Source organism: Labrus bergylta, chromosome 1 (genome assembly GCF_963930695.1).
Source record: "Labrus bergylta chromosome 1, fLabBer1.1, whole genome shotgun sequence".
Classification (NCBI taxonomy): Eukaryota; Metazoa; Chordata; class Actinopteri; order Labriformes; family Labridae; genus Labrus; species Labrus bergylta.
This window is the reverse complement of record NC_089195.1, coordinates 20,051,001-20,075,871: the sequence shown is the minus strand read 5'-3', so window position 1 is coordinate 20,075,871 and position 24,871 is coordinate 20,051,001. Positions and strand designations below refer to the sequence as shown.

The window sequence follows — 24,871 nt, the reverse complement described above, 5'->3', positions numbered from 1 at the left end:
AGAAAGACAGAACTTAGTTGACCTTGTGAAAATGGTTTTTTTTTTGCAGCTTGTTGTTCTGGAGCTTCTCGTGGTGGCGCTGCTGTCGCCTGAGGTCGGAGCGCAACCGCAATTACAAGGAAGAAGAAGAAAACAGCTGTTAGCTTACATGCTGAGTTATATTTAAGTCCGTCAACGTTAGAAAGTCATTTAACGATTTGTTGTTTTAAGGCGTCGACTACGTGTTAGTCTCATCAAGAGCTGATGGTTGGGAGTCGGTCTGCTACATTTCTCTCCCTCCTTAGTGGTAAGTGTATTTTAAAGAAGTGAAAACCTTCACTGACTGCTAATGAAGTTAACAACTAGCTGGCCTACTTGACGAGCTAACATTAGTTGCCAGCAGACCTTTATCTGTGAGCTGCTGTTCTTAATGCTGACGACAATAATGTTACTATAATTATCTGTGGCCTAATAGTCGTGTCCGGTGTAGTATACGTCATGGGTTTTTAGGCTGTCTGATAACAATGTGTGGTGTTACATTTGAGACTTTTAGGTTGTTTGAAGTTTATCATATCAGCTGTCTGTCCTGGGTGATGCCATGTGTTGTATCAATAGATGCATTTAAAAATATTTAGTTTGACACAGTCTTGTTGGTAAAGTCAGTATCCTCTTATTCTGCTGTCATGTCTCTGCGTTGTTGTTGTTGTATCGCAGTGCTGCCACCTTTCGGTCATTACAGTCCAACAAACACAAAATATAGACTGTACACACACAAAGCATTTAAATACTGCATGTGAAAAGTAAAGGAAACAATTGTATTGCTGATGATTTTTTTTTCACAGATAAATGGACTTGAGCTTATATAGCGCTTTTCTAGTCTTCCAACTACTCAAAGCGCTTTTACACCACATGTAACACCCACCCATTCACACACTGGATGGTAGTGATGATCTCTATGTCGTATCATCCATCAGAAGTAACTAATGCCATTCATACACCGCCACCGAAGCAGCGGGAGCAATTTGGGGTTAAGTGTCTTGCCCAAGGACACATCGGACCTGTTGCCCAGCTGGGGAATGAAGCCTCGACCTTACGGTTGAGAGGCGACGACTCTACCAACTGAGCCACAGCCGCAAAGCTAACTTTAACAAGTGTTAAACATACTATCATACATGCATCTGCTCCTGGTTTGAAAAACTGAAAATGTGGTTTGTTTTTTACTAACTTCATATCCTCAGTGATTACAAAACCCGAGATAAATTAAAGCATGTTTTTTGTTGAAAGGTGTTTTTTTTTTTTGTTTACTATCCCAACTTACCCCTTGTAATTTATCTTATACAGTGTTATCGTTGATGCTATCACTATGCAATAATGCATGGTAATATAAAAAAATATACTTGTTTTTTTTTGGGGAATGCACTATTTGCTGTTCCTGTGTTTAATATGTAATATTATGTCACTGATGGCGACATAAGAACAGGAATTTGTTGCCTTAAAACTAGTAACGTCAAGCCCTTCTGTATAACCAAATTATTTCTTTAATGAGAAGCTTTACTTGCGCATTTGTTCTGTTTTGGTTGGCATGAGACAACATCATTATGAACAAACATGTTGGGGAATTGAGTTATTCTCTGACCTAATTTATCTGTTTGTCAGTTCCTCCATTTGTTCGCAGCTACTATGTCAGATAATATTTGTCAACACCAAGAGACCTTAGCTTAGCCTGATTGTAAAGTTACATGAACAGTCACGTGAACTCTGTTAAGATAATGAACACGTCACCTACATGCTGCAGACATTATTTATGCTGTTACTAGACTAGGGAGGTTGTTGTATATATTTGACCCTATTGGTGTGACTCAGACATTTATTGAGTCTATTAATAGAGCGTGTCTCCATTCAGGGATCCTGCTGTACCTCTGGCAAGGAGAGGGCACAGGCACTCTGTTGAAATGGTTTAGAGTTGAGTTCTGGGTCTATTTTTGGATCTCAGGTTCCTGTAGCTAAATACGATAAGCACAGTGCACTGCACACATTTATTTATTTTAAAAACTTTTTTCCCACTACAAATGAATTTAGTTTCCTATCATTAAAAACCTCACAAGTGGCTAAAGCTTTTGGAAACATACTCAAATGCTGCCTTAAAAAAAAAAAAAAAAAAATCATCTCTTTTCTCAAAAGTTCATCAGAGAAGACTTTATTTGGAACAACTTCTCTTACTCAGAAGCAGCCAACAGAAACAGACGAACAGCATCTTTTTTTTTTAAAGTCAGTGTTTCCCCTACCATTATATTGCCCCCCCTAAAGGTCTAGTAGAAAAAAAAAAAAAAGACTTATTTTTGGGATTTTTGTACCTTTATTGTAGAGATAGGATAGTGGATAGAGTCGGGAATCAGGGAAAGAAGTCATTTAAGGACACCTTTCTGATAGAAAAGGACATCTGTCGTTAAAAGTAACACATGAACACCAAGATTCCTGCAAGTGTTTGTGTCGGCATGTCGGTTGTCCCCACCCCCCCAACGCTGTAAACCTAGGGGAAACACTGAAAGTACAAAGCAAGTTGGCTTAAACTTGCAGCATCTAATACAAGATTCATCATTATAAGTGAAAGCTTATAAAACATGACCCAAATTCAGTTAGTTTTATTGTCATTAGGAAACACACGCAAAGAGGTTTCTTTCTCAAAAAAAAAGTCCAAATTCCTGTATGATGGGACATTTCTTTATGTTTTAATCATTTATTTACACAAAGCCCTTCTAGGGGAGAGTGTTGCAAACATCCGTTATAACCATTATGATACTTGCATTGGATTGCTATTTTTAGTTTGTCTATGTATCTTGTATCTGTTCCTATCAAATAAACCATCAAATTAAATGCATATAAATTTGTCAACTCCTATTTTTGTAGACCTATACCACAAATTCACCTAAAAAACAAGTTTGCACAGTGCACACCATAATTCAATCCATAGAGATGACCTTTATGTCACCTTAACTTAATACATCAGTGGCCCTATACTTCTTTAACTCTCAGGCTGTTACTGCAATATGAGCAGAAACAAAAAACTAAGACACAAACGAGTTTGAGGGAATGAGGAAAAAGGAGTCTTCATTCTTTGATCTCTCATTCCATGAAGGGTGTGCCTTTAAAGAGTTACTGCATGCCTTATTGCGCTTCTTGAGCTGTAAACTAAATACTTTGACTGTAGGGTGAGTAAAGCCACTGATGCCTGTTTTAAAATGGACTATCAAACTGAAGTTTATGAAATTAGCATTTAATAGGTTGAAAGTGGCTCAACAAGTAATAGTTTTAAACCAGCTCTGAACTTTGCAAGGCCAGTGCAAATGTTAAGTCACTCTGTGTGGACTTATCAATGTTTTGAAACTCAAAGAATGTTAACACCAGTTAATCGATCGCACACAACCCAGCCAGAGTAGGTTCTGACCCGGAAGCCAGAATTCCAAGTCGCATAGGAGACTATGTTCAAGATTTGATTTTTAATATTGTCAGTGCTATCATTACATGATGTGACAAAAAAATACAACAAAAAAGTTTAGAAACCGCTACTATTCTGAATATACATGAGCTGTTTATAACTGTCTGTTCATCCCATGTTCCTCACGTCATAGCATTCATACAGATGCCCAGCTTAAGTATTTTGTAACTCAGAGATAAAGAAGGCTAGTAGTTATATGTAAATGTTTCTTAATTTGCCAAACTAAGTGAAACCTGTGGATCTGAGACATAGTAAAAAAAGAACTGTTAAAGGAAAAAGATGTGCATTTTTAAGGAACTTAAATGGATGCTGAATATGTTTAACAACTGCAGGCTTAAGAAATAAAAGGGGCATTACCATATTTATGACTATTCTATCAAATCCTTTTGTAATACAAGAAAAGGTTTGCAGACTGGTCTTATGTGTGCTTGCCCATTCTTAATTTACCTAAGATACAAAAAGATGAATAATACATGAATATAGATCTAAACTTTCTTCTGACGATGTGTCTCACTTGCTCTTTTTTGCTGCGTCATTAACTACTTTACTTGTATCTACTTTCTGCTCACTTGAATTTATACATTCTCTTTCCAAAGGCTAACCACAAATAGAGGAAGCAATGAATTTCCAGGGCAGTCGGAGGCGAGGCGAAGATGGCATCACCATGGCGATTGACTTCCTGCTGTCTAATGCCCGTCTGGTTCTGGGAGTTGGTGGGGCTGCCATGCTTGGAATTGCAACACTTGTAGTGAAACGAGTGAGTGTTTTTTTTCAAGATGGTAGTTAAGTTTCACATCAGTGCATTACTCGTATACAACTCCCTCATGGATACTAAAAGGAATCTTTTTTGGAGATATATAAATTATCTTTAAAAATGTAATATGTCTTGTGATTTTTTTTTTTTGTATGTTACATACTGACAGATTGGTAGTTCATCCGAAGGCTTTTTCATAAACTATAGCGTGTTTCTCTAGCGAGTACAAAGTTCTACTGAATATACAAAAGCTACTCAGTGGCAAGACTCCAAATTGTTCGATTTCATTTTCAAGCTGAGGGCAGTAGTCCAATCCAGAGGTAATCACAATTTCCCAAGTCACATCTTATGGGCTGAAATTATTTCTGTTTGGTAGTTGACTCTGGAATCGAATTAACAACAAATAAAGACAACCACACAAGGAAAGCACTGCTGCATGGTCAACAGAAATATGGTCAAAATGCATTTGATGGTCAGCAGTGATCAAGGTACCATTTGCAATTTGTTGACTATAACATGTAAGATTTGGAAGTTCCCTGAGGCTGAAGTTAGCTTTGCCTGCAGGTTATTTACTCTTCACCAAATTATCAGCCCTGCAGTGCATTGCTGCTTGACTGCACCTCTGTGACGATGAGTGTTTGTGTTCAGCTGATAGAGCGTGCCGGCCGTGCTGCCGATGATGAAAAGGTGGAGCAGAAGATGGCTGAGAGCTGGGAGGAGTTGAGTTTAGTGTCTTCGTCGCCAACACTGATCAAGAAGGGCATAAAAGGTGTGGTGATGAAACATGTCGCCAAGGCAACAAGACAGCAGAAAGGTATCGGCTACATCTCAGCAGCTGAACGTTTTCAGGCCAAAAGAGACCGAAATATCACAGAATAAATATGATACGTACTACTATCATCACTGAATCCCTCTGACATGACAGCTTCTTTTTTTTTTTTTTTACCTCTTCCTCAATCAGCTGACCTGTGCCAACAACATCAGACATTGCCTCTGGAGGTTCAGCCTAAACCTGAATCCAAGTCCAAGAGGCTCCAGCTGTGTGTCCTAAGCCTGCAGGTACACTCTCACCCACATTTCACCTCTGAGCTCTTTAAAGTGCAGATTATAAATTCAGTGTTAGCAGCTTCAGAATGAGCTCTGCATAGCATTGGCTCAATCATTTCTGCATGTGTAAATGAGATTTGTAGAGCACTGCGCTTATGGGACACACGTTATGTGCAGAGCCCTGCATAATGAAAATCCTTGGGGGTTGTTTGCTAAAGAAGTCGAACATGCATGAAAAAGCTTTAAGTTACCGTGCAGAACATTCATACAGGCAGAAATGTTTGTTTTTTTCTTTACGAGGAACATGAAATGATCTGTTCAGTAAATGTTAGTTGAGCATTTGTAAAGCATGAGTGGATATCAGAGAGGATTTATAACAATGGGATTTGCTATTAAAGAGAGATTATGCATTTGTTTGTTTAAATTCATAGTTGCAAATCTTTTCTCATTCATTGAAACCTTTTTTTTTTAAAGAACACTGGGTAGTGTAGAAACAAATACAAAAGATGTATAAAATGGGAGTTTTCTGGGTCAACAGTGGTAAAATCATTTCACTCTTGTTTCCCAAATAAACAGGTGTTGTGGCTAATATGTTTTAGTGTAGTATTCTATACAACTGTTAATGCTGTAACCACACTAGTTTTGAGTGATTTTTATCCTCCTTGAATGCTTTTCAAAAGCAGTTACAGAAAAAAACCGCATTGCTTGTATGCTGTTTAGTACTCTTAGCAGCGACTTAACAGGCAGAACATAATCCTGTCATGTTCTTAAGTCTGCTTAGAGGCAGAAAATGAGTTTGAATGTTGTATTAATCAAGAGACGGCTGCTCTCAATTCCCAGTGGATGGAAAAAAACCTCAAAACTGCTCTGTAAGTTGAACATAGTTTTTATGCCTATACACAGTGCACTTACTGCACTTGGACACAGTTAGCTGCTGTCCTGACTGTTTTTGCAAACCTTTCCTGACATTGTACCATCTTAAACTGTGTTTAGGAACGGCTGCAGCAGTACTATCATACCAGGGCAGCTCTAGCTCCACATGAGGTTCAGAGGGCTCAGTCTTTGGCTCTAGACATGTGCACTGAGATCCAAGGCTTTTTACACAGTCGTCATCCTGACATGCCTCTAGGAGAAATGAGCCTCGGAGGTTCCCTTCTAGATGACCTTCAGGTACACACAAACACAATATGTACAGTAATTTCAATGGCTCATAATAATCATTTTATTGTATATACTTTTGTATAGTTGTCACATAAATGCCCCCTGGATTTGTTCCTTTGTGTGTCTAGGTGGTCAGTGCAGACCATGCATGTCTGCTGGTGCCCCTACAGCTGGAAGCCTCTCTGTGGCGTCTCATTCCAGGAGAGGAAACACTGCTCACACACCCGCTGCACTGGATGGTCCGACGGGTCAATTTGGAATATTTTCCCAGAGGCCGCAGTTACTGGGACAGGTGATCACTCCTTGATTATAAATACATTTTTAATCCAAAGATTTTTTATTGTTAACTATCAAACTTTTTAAATGAATGGCAAAATTATCATAAAAAAAAATGCTTGTGCCAACATGTCTTGAAAATTTGAACTTGATATTTTGGCTGCCACTCGTGATTACTGTGAATTTTAATTAATTTTAACTTCGGCAACCATCTCCGGACTGTTCTTTAACTTTTTAACAGAACATGGTTGATAGTTAGATCTCAACTGGTTCTGTGTGCCTGGATTATTTGACTACATAAATATAGCAATGATTTTATCAATGACTTCTCTGATTTCTTGGCTAGACTCATTTCAAAATATAACAGGCTTTCAATTGTTGATTTGATTATACATGTCTGCTGTCCCTCTAAGCCGCTGGCTAAAGACTTCCTTGATCTTATTGACTCTTTTGACTTTGTACAGTCTGTGACTGGCCCCAACAGAAGCATGGCCACACACTGGACCTTGTTTTATTATGTGGTTTACCTGTTCTTAATATGGAAGTGTGTGATGTAGTGTTTTCCTGTCACAATCCTATTGCATTTTGAATCTTCCTCCCCTGTCAAAGACTTGAACCATGTGTTCCTACTCTTAAGTGTTGCATCGTTAACCCTTATACTGCAGAACAGTTTTCTGCTGCTTTCAACTATGCTCTTGTGACTCACTCTGAGTCATCTCTTAGTTTTAAAAACTGAGGAGTTGACCTCATAATTTTACTCCACCTGAAATAGCATCATGGATGCTGTTGCTCCTCTTGAGATGTTGAGGTCGGTACCTAAACGTTAACATTAATGGAACCACTTGTGCTTCCAGACAAGATTGCAGAAGGGCTAAAGGAAAGTTGTATCTTTAGACATTTTAAGGGAAAGCTGGAGCAGATACCAGACGATTGTTAAATTACAGTAAACACAATATTTTTCAGGAGTTGTTTTTTCAATAAATTTCACAAACCTCATGTTCTTGTTAACACTATCAATCTGACAGAAGTTTACTACATCCTCCTCAGCCCCTATTGTGCGTGGAGCACCCCAAGGCTCTATACTTGGTCCTGTTTTATTCCTCAGTTTGTTCGTCTGTCCCCAACTCTGCCTGTTTTAAATTCGACAATTCACTTAGCAGATGCTTTTATCCAAAGCGACGTACATCAGAGAGTAAGTACAACACAAGCAAGGATCTAGAAAAAAAGGGAACAATGTCAATAAGAGCAAACGATCAGCTTTGAGTCCGATTGGACACACAGGTGCTGACAGGCATTGCACAGAGGCAAAGCACAACATTGTTGGCAGTTCTTGAGAGCTTTAATCAGTATCGAAACCATCTTATAAGTCGTCGTTATCCAACAAAAACCATTGTCACCACCACCATCATCATCATCATCAATAATATCGAGACCATCATCATTAAGTTAGTAGGTATTCATGAAAGAGCTGGGTCTTTAGCTTTTTCTTGAAGGTGCAGAGGGACTCTGCAGATCGAATTGAGTTTGGAATTTCATTCCGCTACTGGAGGGCAACAGAGGAGAACATTCTAGTCAGCGTCTTAGGACCCTGTTGTGAAGGTTGGATCAGACGCCTTTCATTGGCAGAGCGTAGTGGGCGGGAGGGAGTGTAGACCTGGATGAGAGCGTTAAAGTAAGGAGGAGCCGTTTTTGTCGCTGTATTGTAAGCGAGCAGCAGAGTTTTAAATTTGATGCGAGTAGTAACTGGGAGCCAGTGTAAGGAGATGAACAGCGGAGTGACATGTGCTCTTTTAGTAAGGTTGAAGACCAGTCGTGCTGCTGCATTTTGTATAATCTGCAGGGGTTTGATAGTGCATGTAGGAAGACCTGCCAGTAGAGAGTTGCAATAGTCGATGCATGATATCACAAGAGCCTGTACCAGGAGCTGTGTAGCGTGTTCTGACAGGTAAGGGCAGATCTTCCTGATGTTGTACAGGTCAAATCGACATGACCGGGCAATCGAAGCTACTTGAACCTTAAAAGTTAGCTGGTCATCAATCATGACACCCAGGTTCCGGGCAGACTTTGTGGGCATGAGTTTGGTTGTTCCAAGCTGGATATTGATCTGTGGTTGCATAGAGGGACTGGCTGGGATGACAAGGAGCTCAGTCTTTGAAAGATTGAGTTGAAAGTGGCGTTCATTCATCCATTTGAGATATCAGCAAGGCATGACGAGATTCTTGCTAAGACTGTAACATCGTCTGGCGGGAATGACAGAAAGAGCTGGGTATCGTGAGCATACCAGTGGTATGAGAAGCCATGAGAGCGGATTATTGAACCAAGTGAGCTTGTGTATATGGAGAAGAGAAAGGGACCAAGCACTGACCCTTGAGGTACCCCTGTGGATAAGCTGTGCGCTTTGGACACTTCTCCCTTCCACAACACTCTAAAGGATCGCCCAGAGAGGTAGGACACGAACCAGCAGAGGGTAGATCCTGAGATGCCAAGTTCAGAGAGTGTGGATAGGAGGATTTGATGGTTGACTGTGTCAAAGGCAGCAGACAGGTCTAGCAGTAATAGAACTGAGGACTGACCCGCAGCTCTGGCAGCTCAGCTATTCTGTTAGTGACAGTAGTGCAGTTTCAGTAGAGTGGCCCAGCTTAAAGCCTGACTGATTTGGGTCAAACAGATCGTTTCTGGACAGGAACTCAGAGACTTGGTTAAAGACTGTGCGCTCAAGTATTTTTGACAGAAAGGGCAGAAGAGAAACTGGTCTGTAGTTTTCAACCTGGGCTGGATTTAGTGTGGGTTTTTTGAGCAGAGGGGTGACCCGAGCTTGCTTGAATGCGTTTGGGAACACACCCGTTGACAGAGAGGAGTTGATGACATGCTTAAGTGCAGCATTAAGCGGAGAGGAAATGGTCTGCAGGAGGCTTGATGGTATTGGGTCCAGAGGACAGGTGGTGGGCTGAGAGTCTAGCACAAGCTTAGAGACTTCGTCCTCAGTCAGAGAGGAGAATGAGTCGAGTGAGGCACTTTTGGTTGGTGCCTTTGGGCTGAGTTGGTCAGGCTCAGAAAACTGGTTACTGATGGTTTCAACCTTTTCAGTAAAATACGAGGCAAACATGTCTGGTGTGAACAGATCGGAGGGTGAAGGAGGAAGTGGTTGAAGCAGTGAGTTAATCTGTGGCATTGCATATCTTGTTCTGATAATATGTTGTCTTGGCCGTTTTCAAGCTGGAGGAGAATGTCTTTGCTTATAGTCATTGAGTTCAGCGGACTGTTTGGATTTTTGCCATTTTCTCTCTGCTGACCTCAGCCCTGCTCTTTGCTCTCTTATGACTTCAGTGAGCCATGGACTAGGGTGGGTTTTGCGAGCGGGTTTGAACACCAGAGGGCAGAGCTTGTTCAGAGATGAGGCTAGTGTGGAGCAGAGTGTGTCTGTAGCCTCGTCTGTAGAGAGTGCGGTAAAGACCTTATGGGCAGGCATGGCAGCCATTACCTCGTTAGACAGCTGAGCTGGCTTGTGCGATCGTATGTTTTGGTGGTATGACACCATTTGTGGCTGTGCCTGAGGGAGTTCCGGCAAGGAGATTGTGAATTGAATGAAGAAGTGGTCTGATAGATGCAGAGGGGTGCAGTCAGGTTTGCTGTCGAGCAGTTCCGAGTCAGAATTAAATCAAGAGTGTTGCCAGCTTCGTGGGTAGGAGGAGTTGGGACCTGTGTGAGTTCAAATGAGGATAGGAGAGCAACAGAGTCTGTTGCCTGGGCTTTATCAGTTTGTATATTCATGTCTCCCATTACAATCAGTGGTGTTCCATCATCAGGGATTTCTGAGAGTAGCATGTCCAGTTCCACAACAAAATCATTCAGATGACACCCTGGTGGGTGGTAAATTATAGCAATGTACATTTTAATAGGAGCAGTAACCATGATTGTGTGATATTCAAATGAGGAGTTGTTGCACAGTGGGAAGAGTTTATTGAATTTCCAGGTATTAGAAATGAGGATACCTGTATCACCTCCACGTCCAACAGAGCGGGGTGTGTGTGAGAACACTGTGTCAACAGACAGAGCAGCTGGTGTGACTGTGTTTTCTGGGCGAATCCAGGTTTCAGTAAGGGCAAGTGCCTGAATGTCTGACATTTTTGCAAGTGCTTGGATGAATTCAGTTTTATTCACAGCAGATTGACAGTTCCAGAGGCCAAAAGTAAATGAAGGGTGGGTAGAAGAGGCTTTCTTAAGCAGAGACAAGTTGTTAAGATTGCATTGTCTATGGCAGATGTGTCTTTTCCTGTTCGCATGAATGACAGAGATTTCTTTGTAGCACATGTTGCGTTTAGCAGACGACCAGAGGAAATAGGCAAAGCAGTAGTCGTGGATGCCCGGTCTCTGTGGCCACGCTGAAGCGTCAGATGAAAATCCCGCCTAAGATTTTCAGCTTGCAATCAACAGAGGGTGTGGCACGCGTCAACTGCCTCTCCTGTTGATGCTCAGAGAATAAAACTTAAGTGTTCAGAACTTTTTTTTTTTAATTAAACCTTAACACACTAATTATTTTTTTTGCATGGGTTTAAATGAGCCTGTGTTACTGACATTGAAGCAGCATTCTTCAATGACTATGTTGCACAGCTAATGGTATAAAAATAATATTGTTCTGGGAAAAAAAAAAGTTATTCACTAATTCTCTCCTTGTGTCTTGTAGGTACCTGGTTGGTGGTTACCTGTCTGCAGAATCTGTTATGAACATGTTTATTAAAGCTGTCATGGAAACTATTAACTGGCCCTCCATCAGCAGCACTCTGGACTGTCAAGTCAGACCTGTACTGGGGGGACCAGACCTGAGAGTGGAAATAAGGTGTGTGCCCGTGCATTTTCATTAATTGATTATTTTTATGTTATGATTTAACTCAACTCAACTTTATTTATATAGCACCTCTCTTATACTTAAAAGCACGCAGCTTCAGAGAAACGGCGGATAGGAAATAAAATCTGAAATTGATAGGAATAGATAAAATGATAAAAGACTAAAACAAAAAGAAGGCTTTAATAAATTACTTTAAGATAAAAATTAAATTAATCAAATAATTTAAGTAAAACATATTTGTTATGCGGGAGTCAATAAAACACATTAAAGCCAGGGAAAGTTTGATAGAATACCAGAGATAAAGTGGGATAAATCAGATAACAAAAGGCATTCTGGGTTTGTATAAATGAACACCACAGATTATGTTTTTTGTTGTTATTAATTATCTCTTATTAATTGTTTCAATGGTAAAATTTGTCCATTTTCAAAGAAAACTACTGTATGTCAATCAGTTAGTCTCTGCAAATTGTGTGCCATATGTATAACAACCTTAAATTAAAAGTATTGATTATGACTGCAACTTACGTTCCAGTTATTTAATGAATATTTTTTTAATGATCAACATGTTTTCTTGTTAATACCATGTCTGACAATTGATAAAAATGTCACCTTCAAATGTTTGCTTTTGACCTCAACCAAAAGATTTTCAGTTTACTATCAGGGAGGAGTAGTCATAATAATAACACATTATAACCCACTTTACATTTGAAACAAATCCCATCATACTGCAGAAACTACAAAAAAAATTCAAATAAACTGAACTTGTTTTCTTAAAAAATTACTCTGACCATTATAGAAATGGGGGATTAATTCAATTAATTACTAATTGTTTAAACCTTGCGGCTCTAGTTTCAACAAGGCAATTTTCATAAAAATCATTGATATCAACCTGGGCAAACAAGATGCTAAAAGAAACCTTTTTTGTTTTAATTGTCACTGCCTCTCTTTGCTTTCAGCATATAAAAACATTTAGATAATGAAACTATTGTAAACACCTGACCATACACATACGAGAAACGGACAGAGTTAGTGAACAATGTGGACATAATTTAGCTTCCTAATGAAGCTTTATGCAGGTTTGTTTTATTCAGATGGTGAAGACAAAAATAGAGCTAAAATGAGAGTAAATATTTGATTTAAAATAAACAGGAAACATGAATCCAGATGATGGTTAAAGTGTTTCCTTACCTGCTGGATAAATAGTAGGCATCCAAGTTTTAAATAATTTAAGCAATGGACCTGTGTGATGTGTGTATGAAACTTCGTGTGTCTGCTCTGTCTAACAGTTTTGACAATCTGCTGTAATCCTTTAGACCTGGAAGTGAAGGGGCAGATAGCACTGACCCGCCCCTCTTCATCTCCATGTTGCCTCTGCTGAGGGAGGAAGATGTGGCTCTGACCTGCCAACCTGAGCTCACCTCTCCCTGGGTCAATGCCTGGCACCTGTCCCTTTACCCGTGGGAGACCCAGCGACTGACTCAGCTTGACAGTGCTGACGATGGATGCCGGAGACACACTCTTAAAATCCTCAAAGCAGTGTGCAAACTGAACCCTGCACTGCGAGCGCTCGAGGCGGCCCCCCTGGCAAACCTAATCCTGCACCTTAGTGACAGTGAGAGGGACTGGTCCGAGGTCAGCCTCGATGTGAGGTTCCAGCAATGTGTCACAGAGCTTATTGGCTACCTGGAACAAGGGGCGCTACACAGTTACTTCAAGCCAGCTGTCAATCTGCTGAGCAGCTTGTCAGAGGACCAGGTGGATCAGATAGGCTTCATGCTCTACTGCGCTGTGTCAGAGCCGGAAATATTGCTAATATAACAAATATCAGACAAACATAGACAATGATGTAGTTCTCTATAAGAAGACTTCTCTCCTTTCTTAGCTTCTCCATTCTGCTTAGATACAAGGAAACACAGCACAGCAGGAATGACAATACGACAGACACCTGATGTCTACACTGATGGAGGAGAAGCAAGGAGAAGTCTGCACGAGTGAAAGTGATGGAGTCAAGCTAATCACTTTGAGGAGATGAGAAGTGCCATGTAAAAGAGCTGAGGAAGTGTTTATCTTGAACAATGTGCCTAATCACAACTCTTCTCAAACTAAAGACAAGTTTGCTTTTAAGTGTCTGTGATGTTTTTTATTGCAGGTTGTCAGTGCAAAAATGAAGAATTAGTCAGTCTGTCCGTTAACAGCAGGGAAGACGTAGAGATTTTTTGCTCTTGTGCAATTTTTCTTTCTGTCCTATAATTTATAGTGTTTGCTCTGCATAAATCTACTTTAATATATTCTAACTATGTGAAATATATATTTTCCTGCTGACAATGACCAGATTTAGCTGCATTCAAATAACATCTCAGTCTGACTAGGTTTTATTAAACTCAGCGTGTACATTTTCTCACAGTGGAGGTCGATGTTCAGCAGTATTTTGTTCATATTGTTAAGTGTTCTGTCACCTGGGTTAACTTACTCTTTAAATTATGGTTGAAAGATGCCTAATCATTTTAAGCACTTGCTTTTAGAACAGTATGAATGTTGTGGGTATTTCTTTGGGTTGTGTTTTCTTGAGCCTTGAGTGAAAGAATTTGGGTTTTCTGAGTGAACAGTGAAACAACAAATAAAAGTGAAAGCAATTGTCTAGATTCTCATTCTTGGTTTTCACTGTTTGTTTTTTATCTTCTTACTCTAGTAAAGTTATTACCAGCATCAGCCAAACACCAAAAATGTATGATCTCCAACATGCGACATGAACCACTGTAATATCAGATAAAGCTCTCATGCTGATGTAGGTATACAGATTCAACATTTATAAAGTAGCCATCGCTAGACATCATGTTTCATCTGTAGGTGAGTGATAGTTGGCTGGCAGAAGCCTCTGTTCTGTGATGTTTATATTTTTCATTTTCAAATGTGGAGGAAGGTACTTTTTCTTTGAAAAGTAAAAAAAATAATTAAATGAACAAGTTTGGACTGTTGAAAGTAATTAAGTACATTTGCTTATGAGGCACTCTGAGTATTTCTACTCTATAAGGATAAATGGGTTTATTACAGGTTTCACTTGTTTATAAGCTGTTTGATTTGGTTTCTCAGGTGTAAACTTGGCAACAGCATACAAGAGATTAAACTTATTTATGTGTTTAAAAAAAGGGTTACTGGTTGACATTGAGATTCATGGGTTTAATAAAAGTCTTATAAGAGTTCCCCCCATATAGAATAGGTTTAAATAGTAGTTCATTTTATTTAGAGTGGGGGATGCTGCACTAAACAACTTTCATTTAAATGTGTCCTAGTTAATATAGGATTTTTGGATTATGATTTCTGAAGACATTTTCTCTCAAATAAACTTACAGGAGGTTTGACAGGTTCACATCAGGTTTCATTGTTTAATAGGCTTACTTGTTCAAGAGGGTTCATAGGTGCATTGTAATCCTCAGGGCCAATGGCAGATTAAAGGGTAAAGGTGCTGTTTTAGCTTTTATTTGGTTTATAAAATTTAAGTTTAACTAGTTTAAGAGAAGCTACATTGAAATAACTGTGGTCTTAATTTTTTTCTACCCTTATTAATATACTGAATGGCATAAATTAGAAGGTATCAGATATAATATGAGGAAGTCTAAATTAAAAGCAGTTAAATATCAGTTATAGTTCATGTACCAAAATATTTCACAGGAGAATCAACGACTCTTCAGAACAGCTTTAACAAAAACTGTACACTATAAAGATCATCAAAGGGAATCTATTCTAAATTTGTATTTGACAGCATTAGTTTTTGATAGATTGTTTTAAGAGTCCCTATGTGTAGCCTACGTTTAGTTTTCATGCATGCTGTAAACTCTGGAACTAACTGCCTCTGGAAACCAATGTGGCAAGATATTTTCAAATGTTCTTTTTAATTTGGCTTTTTAATTTTATTTTCAAATGTGTTTAACATTATTTCTAGGCAGATCTAGAGAGTGGCCATGGTCCCCCTTATAATCTAAATGTCTGCAACAGGTAAAACCCCAAAATCCTAAATTATAGCCTTTTTCACACTCGTACAAAACTCCTGAAAAACTCCTGATATTTGCAGGAGGAGCTGCATGTTTGAATGCAAAAAGCAAAAAGCCCCCTAGATTTTTTTCCTTCACAAGTCTGAGTGAGCTGATGTGAGAATGCAGCATGATATAATCATCTTGAGCGAGTAGGAGGGGATGGTGACGATTATTCCCTACAATTGGACCACAACCACAGACTGTCTGTATGCTAATATTGCAATCTTCATGCATGTAATTAATGCAGCATTATGATTTCTGTTTGCCAGTATGTTATTCTCCACTGCTTTGTTGATATTGTAATTCTTTTGGATTACACAGCATTGATATAAGGGCAAATATTCTTTTATTGCATTGTATAGCGGACTCTGTTGCTTCGTTTGCTACTTCTTCTTGTTATTTTATTATTAAATCTTGCCTCAGGAGACCCTCTGCACCCCTCCCGTCAGACAGGGATAGACAGGAGTCTCCTCCTGCTGTGAGGTGCAGGTGTGAACTACAGGATCAGGAGGATTTCAGGGGCAGTCCTTCTGCAATTATCTAGAAATGTTCAGGAGAGCATATATGAAAACAGCTTATGATTGGCTATTTGCATTGCCTAATGCTAATCATTTATATGAGCATGCACACACTTTTTATGCCCCACCTATAAGGCAGTGTCCCAGACTCCCAGACTCCCAAGCCAGTCTAGAAAGACTGGACGCACATCTGGCTTTACCATGATCTCACAGCTCCTTGATATCAGAGTGGCAAGCTGTTCAAGTATTCTGTAAAATAAATTAATGTTTTTAATCTAACTTTTAATTGTATTCTCTTATTTTTAAATGTAATCCCTCGTGCAGCATTTTATGTAATATGTTATTGTTTTGTTGTTACATTTTAGTATTGCAATTGTACTTAGTTTTGGAAATGATGGCTGTTTTATTGTAAAGCGCTGTGAGCTACATGTTTGTATGAAATTTGCTACTTGAATAAGTTGGCAAAGGAACAAGTAACAAGGAAGTAAATCTTCAGCGTAGAGAAAAGACAAAAGGTATTTTATTTTGAAAGTGACGGAAGCGGAAGTCTCTAGTTACGTTTCTTGACTTGACTCCGGAGCCCGAGCCTTGGAGCCGCTTTTCCCCCGCTGAAGTTAACGGACCGGCCAGCTGTCACATGGCTTATACAGGATGCAGACGGTTCATTTTATGGGGGAACAACGTGACACCGAGGCTCAGGTTGTAGCTTTGAATCAGGCTATGGCTCAACAATAACGAAAAAGAAGGAAGACAAATCCCGGGACAAAGGTTAGCGTGCCGTGTGACTCTCTGGCGCCCGAGGGGAACTTTCACTTCTCTGTGAAGTTGTTCTGTGAAAACTCCGCTTGTTTACGTGACTTCTGTAGTTTAAAGGAGGCTATTTGGAAAAGTATTAAGAGTTTTCATTCGACACATCTCGGTTTTATTTCATTTTATTTTTTTTATCGCCTAATGAATGTAGAAAACTGCGTAACAAGTTTTAAAACGCACCAGTTGTTCTCGCGGCTGTCTGAACAGCTGACTCACCGACGTCACCGGGGCGTAGCGATGTTTTGATCAGAGACCCCTCACGGCCTGAAGATGATCGGGTCTCCGGACCTGCTGGCCTTCACCGGCACTGAGGGGTTCGGGGAAGGAGAAGAGGACCAGGAGTCCCATGGTCTACCAGAAGACCTGTCTGTACCCCTTCTACCTTCGTCTAACCCCTGGGTCACCTCTGCCCAGTTTCACAGAGACTTTATACTGGTGGCTGAATTCTCTGAGCAGGTGAGTTTTTGATTTTTAGAGGTTTTTATATATATAAAAAGAATAGAAAAGGCATGTACAATACATTCAAATGAAAAAGGTGCATTAAAAGACAAGCCTATGTTGCATAAATGTATTGTGTAAAGACATTTGCTTATCTTGACATTAACCAATGGTGCAGTTTCCTGTGCAACATTAAAAAGTAAACAGTCTTATAGCAGTATTTTTGCATTAAATGGTTTAAAGTAATAGGACGAAAGTATTATAAAAGTAAATGTGGTCACTGACACATCATCTATAATAATTAGCACACATATTGCTGTGTTCTAACTTTATTTGTTTCTTTCTTTAAGTGATTTTAATAAAGCACTCAGGAAATCGTTGTGATTTCAATCTAATTTACAAGAGAGACCTGAGAACAAAAACATATTAAGTGTTTAGATGACGAGTCAGATACAAAATAGCCTTCAGAAACACAGAGGGACTACTTGTAATGATCACAAATATTCTTTCAAAATATCAGATGATCTCTAATAGTTTAGAGTTGATGTTTGTAACTTTAAAACAAATCTGTCCTGTCATTGTTTTTACATTTGAAGATGACGAGTTGGAAAAAACTCGACAAAACTGGAAATCGAAAAAACACTGGCTTACCGGTGTCTTTGATATCAGTGCCAAATTCCCACTAAGACTGTAATTATAGATAATCATGTAATATTTCATCACAGCGGCCAAGTGACACATAATCCCAAAACAAACAACAATAACAATACATTTGACTAGTATCTGAACTAGAACTAAACACTGCCAAACTGATCCTGTGTATAGTTCCTGGTTTTATTTTTTCCATTGTTTTTGAAGCTGTAGCATATCTCTCACCTGTATACCAGTGGTTTGAAAATAAACAAAACGCTCTATTCATGCAGCTTTTTCTGTGTAAACTAATCTATATGACACATATTTGACATCAGTTAATTAATCAGATGCCGTGTTTTTGAACATCATTGTTTCTATAGTTGATTTATTTGTTTGTTATTTTCTTAAACCATGAGATATGTATCAATAAAATAAATAAATAGATAACAGATATATAAATCAAATAGGGGCTTTACATACCTGTGTAGTAGATCTACATTAAACATATTCAAGATTCGTGTTCTGCCAGATGACCCTTTGAGTTTATCCTTCCTCCATTAAAGGTATAATTTGCCATTTTTTAAAGATGAATATAGCGGTATAAAATATATCCTTGATATATCATGGAGTCATAACTTTCTTCACAAGAGTGAAGTCAAACTTAGGTCCTCTCTTAAGTTTGTTGTACAAACCGTCTGCAGCAGTGTTTAGCCTTGTTTCCACTCTGGCTCTCCAACCGGTTTCTCTCACTTCTAGAAATTAGTATTTTATAAACTAAAATAATACTTATAAGCTGTGTGAGATCAGAGTTGACATTGTCTCCTCCAACCTCTGCTGTATGTTTCAAGGTGGGGCCGAAGCCTGTGCTGACAATACCAGACGACTCCAGAGCCATCGGATCGTTCGACCTAAACCACTTCTCTGTTCGCATCATGTCTGTGGACTACCAGGCGTCCGGCCCCGGCCACGCCCCTCCTGCATCACCCGGGCCCCGCCTCAACTTCAGTGAGGACTCTAAAGTGGTTTTGGGAGATTCTGCTGAGAGTGCATTTGCTTACGTTCACCACATGACCCTGTATGACCTGGAGGCTCGGGGAATGGTGCGTCCTTTCTGCATGGCGTACGTGTGCTCAGACCAGGGGAAGTTGATGGACAACTACGCTGAGCTGTCGACGTGCTTCTCTCAGGCTGCTGACAGCCTTAAAACAGGAAACAGACAAGCGTTTTCTATGGAGCTGCAAAGGAAATTACAAGAACTGGAGTAAGAACGGGGTGTTTTTTTAGTTTAACAATGACCACTTGTATTGATGCCTGAATTATTTCGGCATCTAACAACGACAACTCCTATTAACCTTGAAAAATCCAACATTTCTGCACTGTAAATGTAGGTTAACGTAAAATGAGCAGCTTGCTTTGACCCCTTTAGTTTGAGATGAGACCCCTCTGCTTCATATAAAAGTCCCTCCTCACCCTGTCAGGGTTCTCTTCCCCTGTAACAATTAACCACTTATTCTACTTAGTCCTGCGTATAACAAGACTACTCACTAAAGAAAACAATCATTCGATGCAATTCTTTGACTTTTTGTTTGTTTGCAGACATGTTTCATGTGAGATCGGTCCATGCAGTCGTATATTAGTAGCGGTTTAAAAGTAGTCGTAGTAACTCATGTTAAACCAACTGTGATCCTCTCACTGATGTGGAAAGTATAATTCTTTTGGCCTTGTGGCAATTATTCTGCTATTTATTCCCCTGAATAATGTATTATTTTGTCAGAATAAGTCAAAAAAATAGAATATGAAAGAAGAAAAATATTTTTCTCTTTAGAAGTTGGGAGAAGAGAGTTAATCTGAAGCTGTTAACAGATTGTGATTCTGCAACAGCACTGTAACAAAGTTCCACTGTCATTTCTTCATATTGTCTACTGCGTTACACATTGCCACCGCCCCCCCCTTCTTTTATGCCTTTTTTATGCCTCTTTTACTACCTGTGATGGCACAGTCTTTCCACTATTTGGAAAGTATGAATTGAGTCTAAAGAGCAACTTTCATTTTTTTGTCTGGCTTTCAATTTAATGTCTCACCTTGCTAGTGAGATACACTTCTGACTAGTCCTGGGAATTGGAGGGTAACGCATATATCAGGATAAAGCAATACTGTGATCAATTATATATTGCAAGACAATCAAATAATGATGAATCAAGATATCCGATCCTGAAGAAAAATGTGGCTACTTGTCAGCTTCTTTGGCCAATTACATTCCATTCATGTCACCTTCATTCATGTCATAAGTGCCATTGTGAGTAGTAATGAAGTAGTTAGTCATATTGCCAGGGAACTCTGTTTAGAGTGCCTTTTTAAAAGTTGACTTTTTGTCTATTGTGCCTTAATTGTAGAGGACAGTGGATGGGGTCGGAAACTGGTATGAGAGATTGGGGGAATGACGTGGCAATGTGCAGAGGGTCAGAGTTGAACCCGGGCTGCCAATTGGAGGACGATAGCCTCAATACATGAGGCCAACATAACTGCTAGGCTATCTGGCACCCTTTGCCATACTTTTTAAAATTAGAATATCAATAATTGGTGCAAGTGTATTGATAAATGAATCGCATTAGTCATGATAACGATATGACGCTGTATCGATGTTTTGTCTCAGCCCTACTTCTGAGAAGTGAAACAGCAGTGAAAAGCTGCTTCCAGCCAGGTGGCAGGTTACTATCCAAGTCTGCTTATTATCTGACTCTTTAACTGTTTCAGGTACACACGGCTGACTCTGCAACAGGACCCAGAGCGCCTAAGGGCAGTTAACGGGTTAACAGAAGAAGAGGAGTCAGAGGATGAGCTTGACGCTGTGGAGCGTTTGATCTGTAATCACAGAGACCTCCTCCGCCAGGTCACTTCCTACCCAAACAGGAAAATGAAACAGCCTGATTTCCTACCTTACGACCCAGCCGACTCTCTCACCGATCTGTCTGCATTAATGCCTCTCGAGCCCTGCCCCCCCTACGCCTTCTTCTCCTCCTCATCCTGCAGGGCTGATCGTCAGCTGAAGCCTCTGCATGAGCTTTGTAACTCCTACTTCTTGTCACTCATGAAGGAGCAGCTCAGTGAGACAGAGCGACGCCTGCGCGGCGATAGAGGTGCACTGCAAACTGCTCGCCTCACACGCTCGTTGTCCAGAAGGCTTGAGCTCGTCAACTTCATGTTTGAACTGTGGAGCCCAGAAGACCGAGAGGAGGAGGAGGGGAGAGAGAGCGCCGAGGCAGAGCTACAGATGAGGAAGAAGAGCAACATGGAGGAGCTTCAATCGGAGCCGATGAGCCTGGAGTCTTTCTCGTCCTGCGTGGAGGAGATCCCCATCAAGATGGAGGCAGGAGATTCCGGGACAGTGACCCCTGACCCTTACGTTGCCACAGAGATGATGGGAAGTGTGAGCAGCGGGGACAGCATTGAAGTGCTTGGGACTGAGAAGTCTTATCGGACGCAGCATTTAGTCGCAAAATCTGATAGCAGAGGTATGAAAAAATGTGATGTTCATTTCAATTTGATATGTTAATGTTACCATCTGTTATCCATCTCATGGCCTCAAGACACACTGAAGACAATGAATGTAAGGGGTGAAATTAAAAAAGAATACTTCAGTTTAGAAAACTCACCTGACAAATCTACTGAATTATTTTTTACTTTATTTTTGCTTCGTAAAGGTTAAATGATTGATTGAAAAAAGAAATCCACACATTAATAGTGCTGCAGTGGAATTACAGTTCATACCTTCTAACATGGCTCTCTTCAACAGAGACACCAGTCATGATGGTGGATACTTCCTTAAGGCGAGCAGCAGGAGATTCAGGCATCAGGCGCGGGCAAGTGTACGCCAGACGGGCTAACAGTGAGGACAGCATCGAGGTGCTAAGCACCACTGAGTCCATCTGTCCTGAAGACCTCACCGCCATCACAGAGGAAGAAGCAGAGCACCAACCTCTGAGTAACGGCTTTGAGAGCCAGGGAGAGAAACTGACAGAGTCCAATGCTGACGATGTCCTCAAAGTGGAGAGTAAACTAAATGCAACTACATCAGCAAGAGAGAATGAAAAAGAAGAGCCTGTTCAAGAGGAACGTTCTGAATTTGATAGAGAAGAGTCCTTAAAGCAAACAACAGTCAGTGGCGAGGTCTTAATTAAAGAGAAGAAGGTTACTGATTGTTTGGAGAGCAGTCAAATCCATGAAGACAAACATCCTGGGAAGACACCTAAACCTCTGCAAGGTAATGTATCTGTGACATTTGTAAGTGTTTGGATGGGGTGCATGTGTGAACGCAAACAACCAAACAGACAGACAGTTTGAGGTTTCTGTGTATCCCCCTTGGGTTTTCTTCCTAATAAGTTTGTATAAAGCATGTCTGATCCTCTCTTTGTCTTGTAAATGAGTCTCATTTTGGACAAACAGAGATGTGTAACATGTAATAATCTTGTTATTACTGTTATCAGTTGAAGAAGCGACCGCGTCGACGTCTCAGTGGTCTGACGTCAATCAGATTGTGAAGACTGCACCCAACCTCAACGTCTACTTCTCTCCGCATGTTGCCCTGGGCGAGGTTGAGATGTGGACCCGGCCCTGCCCTCCTCTCAGGTTGGTGAGCATCGAGGAGGCGTCTGACTGCACCAGCTTCACCTCAGACCCACCCTCTCCCACACAAAATATCTACAGCAACATCCAATCCCATAAGAGACGGAGAAGGAAGGCTGGACTCAGAGCCCTCAGGTTCCTCAAACAGAACTCATTCTCCCAGCATGCCTTGTTCTGTCTCCTGAGTGGCCGGCCGCTGGTTGTCATCGGAGGTGATGAGATTTTAGTGAGAAAAATGGTGGATGCTCTGAGTCTCTTTCTGCCTGCCCCGGGTCCTGAAAGGAACGCTGTGATGCCATGTTTGAGTGCCCCGCTGCAACTGACCGACCTGATCACCTGGAGACTGATAGGAATACATAGGTACTCCAAGAGACCCACTGCTGATTTACTGAATTCTTCATTACTTTAGATCTTACCTTGTCAATTACATCACAAAAAAATCCCTTTATGTTGAGATGCCCTTCCACCTTCTCTTGGTCGCATGCTAGCATTTCACCAGCAGAACGTAGTGGTGAATAATAGTATACAACAATCCTGCTAAACCAAAGTAAATGACCTTTTGTGGAGGCTGAAAATATTTATGTTTTATTATCTTTTCCCGTTATGGTGAAGTTGTCTTTAAATCCTTTTAGGAATGTTTTCAATGTTAATATTAAATGTAATGTAATAATGTATTATGTAACTCAGTAGGCAAAAAAAAACAAAAAAAAACAACATGGCCAGACAAAGACCAAAGCGCAAAATATGTAAAAATAAAAACAATTAAAATGCAAAAGAGTAAACAGAAGAAAGGGTAAAAACATTTTTGTAAGTAATTGAAACAGGAAGAAATGTGTGCTAATATTTCCTAATATTGCCGATTACACCATTTTCTTATTCCAATACATATCCTTTAGCCCTTAAGTCATTAAAATTCCATGTCTCTTAATACATTGTTTGAAAAAGATCACGTTTGAAGCAAAAACGACCAAACTCTACTCGGTTCTTTCACCAGATCTCCCTCCAGCTCTTCAACCAGCATCCTTCACTCTCTGGCTCGCTACAGTCGTTATCTGGCTATGTTGGACCTGGATCAGAGGACGCTGAACTGTCCGTCATACTCGGGCTCTCTCATCAGCAGACTGGCCGACCCTCACACCGGCATCAGCCGGGGCATCACCTACCTGCTGCACCTGGAGAGCTGCCTGACTGCACTGACCAACCAGGCTCTGCTGTATACATTTAATTCTGCTTTACAGAAACATCTAAGGACTGCTGCAGGGACTGATGGGAATGAGAAGGAGGACAGACTGGCAACACAAGGAATGTGTAGCAGTGAGAGCGATTTAAAAGTGATTGAATTCCTGTCTGATCTCATCAGTCAGCGCCATGTACATGGACCGCCGGTTTTAAGATTCTCCTTAAGCTCAGTTCACCTGCACAGAAATACAAATGCAACATAAACACTGTATGAACAAAAAGAATCAACTATTTATAGAGATTGTTTATTCAAATCCTTCCTAAATGCACTGATTTCTCTCCAACTTGGACTGCTACACAATATGCCACCTGCAAAAGTGAACATGTTAAGACTTATTTGTTTTATTTGGAGTGTAACATGCTCGTGTGTGTGCATGTCTTTTTTTTTTTTTTTTTTCAATGCTGTGAGGAGTGCTTTACATAGTACTGGATGTAATGCACTTGTGCCTCTCTGGCACCAACAACTTTTACATGCTGACAGCCTATGCAGCAGAAACACTTGACTTTTTATAAAGTTTGACGTTTTTAAAATGAAAGATTACCTGTACTTCTGAATCACATCAACTCTATATATTTAAGCTATTGAGCCTAGAATTAAAACTGTATAATTTAAGCAGCCAAAACAACAGATTTGATATATTGTTACTTTGAGTTTATGCAGCTTGATGGTTCAGAATTACATGAACTTGTCATTATTTACTTTTAAAAAAATGTCTCCTGTCTGTTGTGCTGTAATGTAACTAGTTTAGATGCTGTATAATGAAATCCCGAATTTCCCCTCTGGGGATCAATAAAGTACGATCCTAATGCACTAAGTTTAACATGATTGTTCTGTTTAATACAAGTATAGGTTGTATTGAATGTTCCATGCAACAAAACATACACTTAAAAAGTCTTCACTTTTTTAAATACATTTTTTTAAACAGACTCGTGTAAAGGAGAAAATCTGTTCATGGGAATAATCTTGAACATTTAGCTCCCCCTTGTTTTTACATTATCATAAAATTTGCAATCACTACA

General features: G+C 40.0%; 2 protein-coding genes across 2 annotated transcripts; both read left to right on the top strand.

Annotated features, from left to right (window-relative positions):
• Positions 1-88: 88 nt before the first annotated feature.
• On the top strand, positions 89-14,207 carry mief2 (mitochondrial elongation factor 2). Its single transcript, XM_020643019.3, has 8 exons — positions 89-286; positions 4,072-4,232; positions 4,878-5,043; positions 5,191-5,288; positions 6,270-6,446; positions 6,566-6,729; positions 11,398-11,550; positions 12,873-14,207. Exons 2-8 carry the CDS (start codon positions 4,095-4,097, stop codon positions 13,375-13,377), a joined length of 1,401 nt encoding a protein of 466 aa, XP_020498675.2. The 5' UTR covers positions 89-286; positions 4,072-4,094; the 3' UTR covers positions 13,378-14,207.
• Positions 14,208-16,683: 2,476 nt separating this feature from the next.
• smcr8b (Smith-Magenis syndrome chromosome region, candidate 8b) lies at positions 16,684-24,662 on the top strand. The gene is made up of 6 exons (XM_020643379.3): positions 16,684-17,374; positions 18,838-19,250; positions 20,744-21,501; positions 21,783-22,250; positions 22,474-22,972; positions 23,607-24,662. Exons 1-6 carry the CDS (start codon positions 17,189-17,191, stop codon positions 24,052-24,054), a joined length of 2,772 nt encoding a protein of 923 aa, XP_020499035.2. The 5' UTR covers positions 16,684-17,188; the 3' UTR covers positions 24,055-24,662.
• Positions 24,663-24,871: the final 209 nt, after the last annotated feature.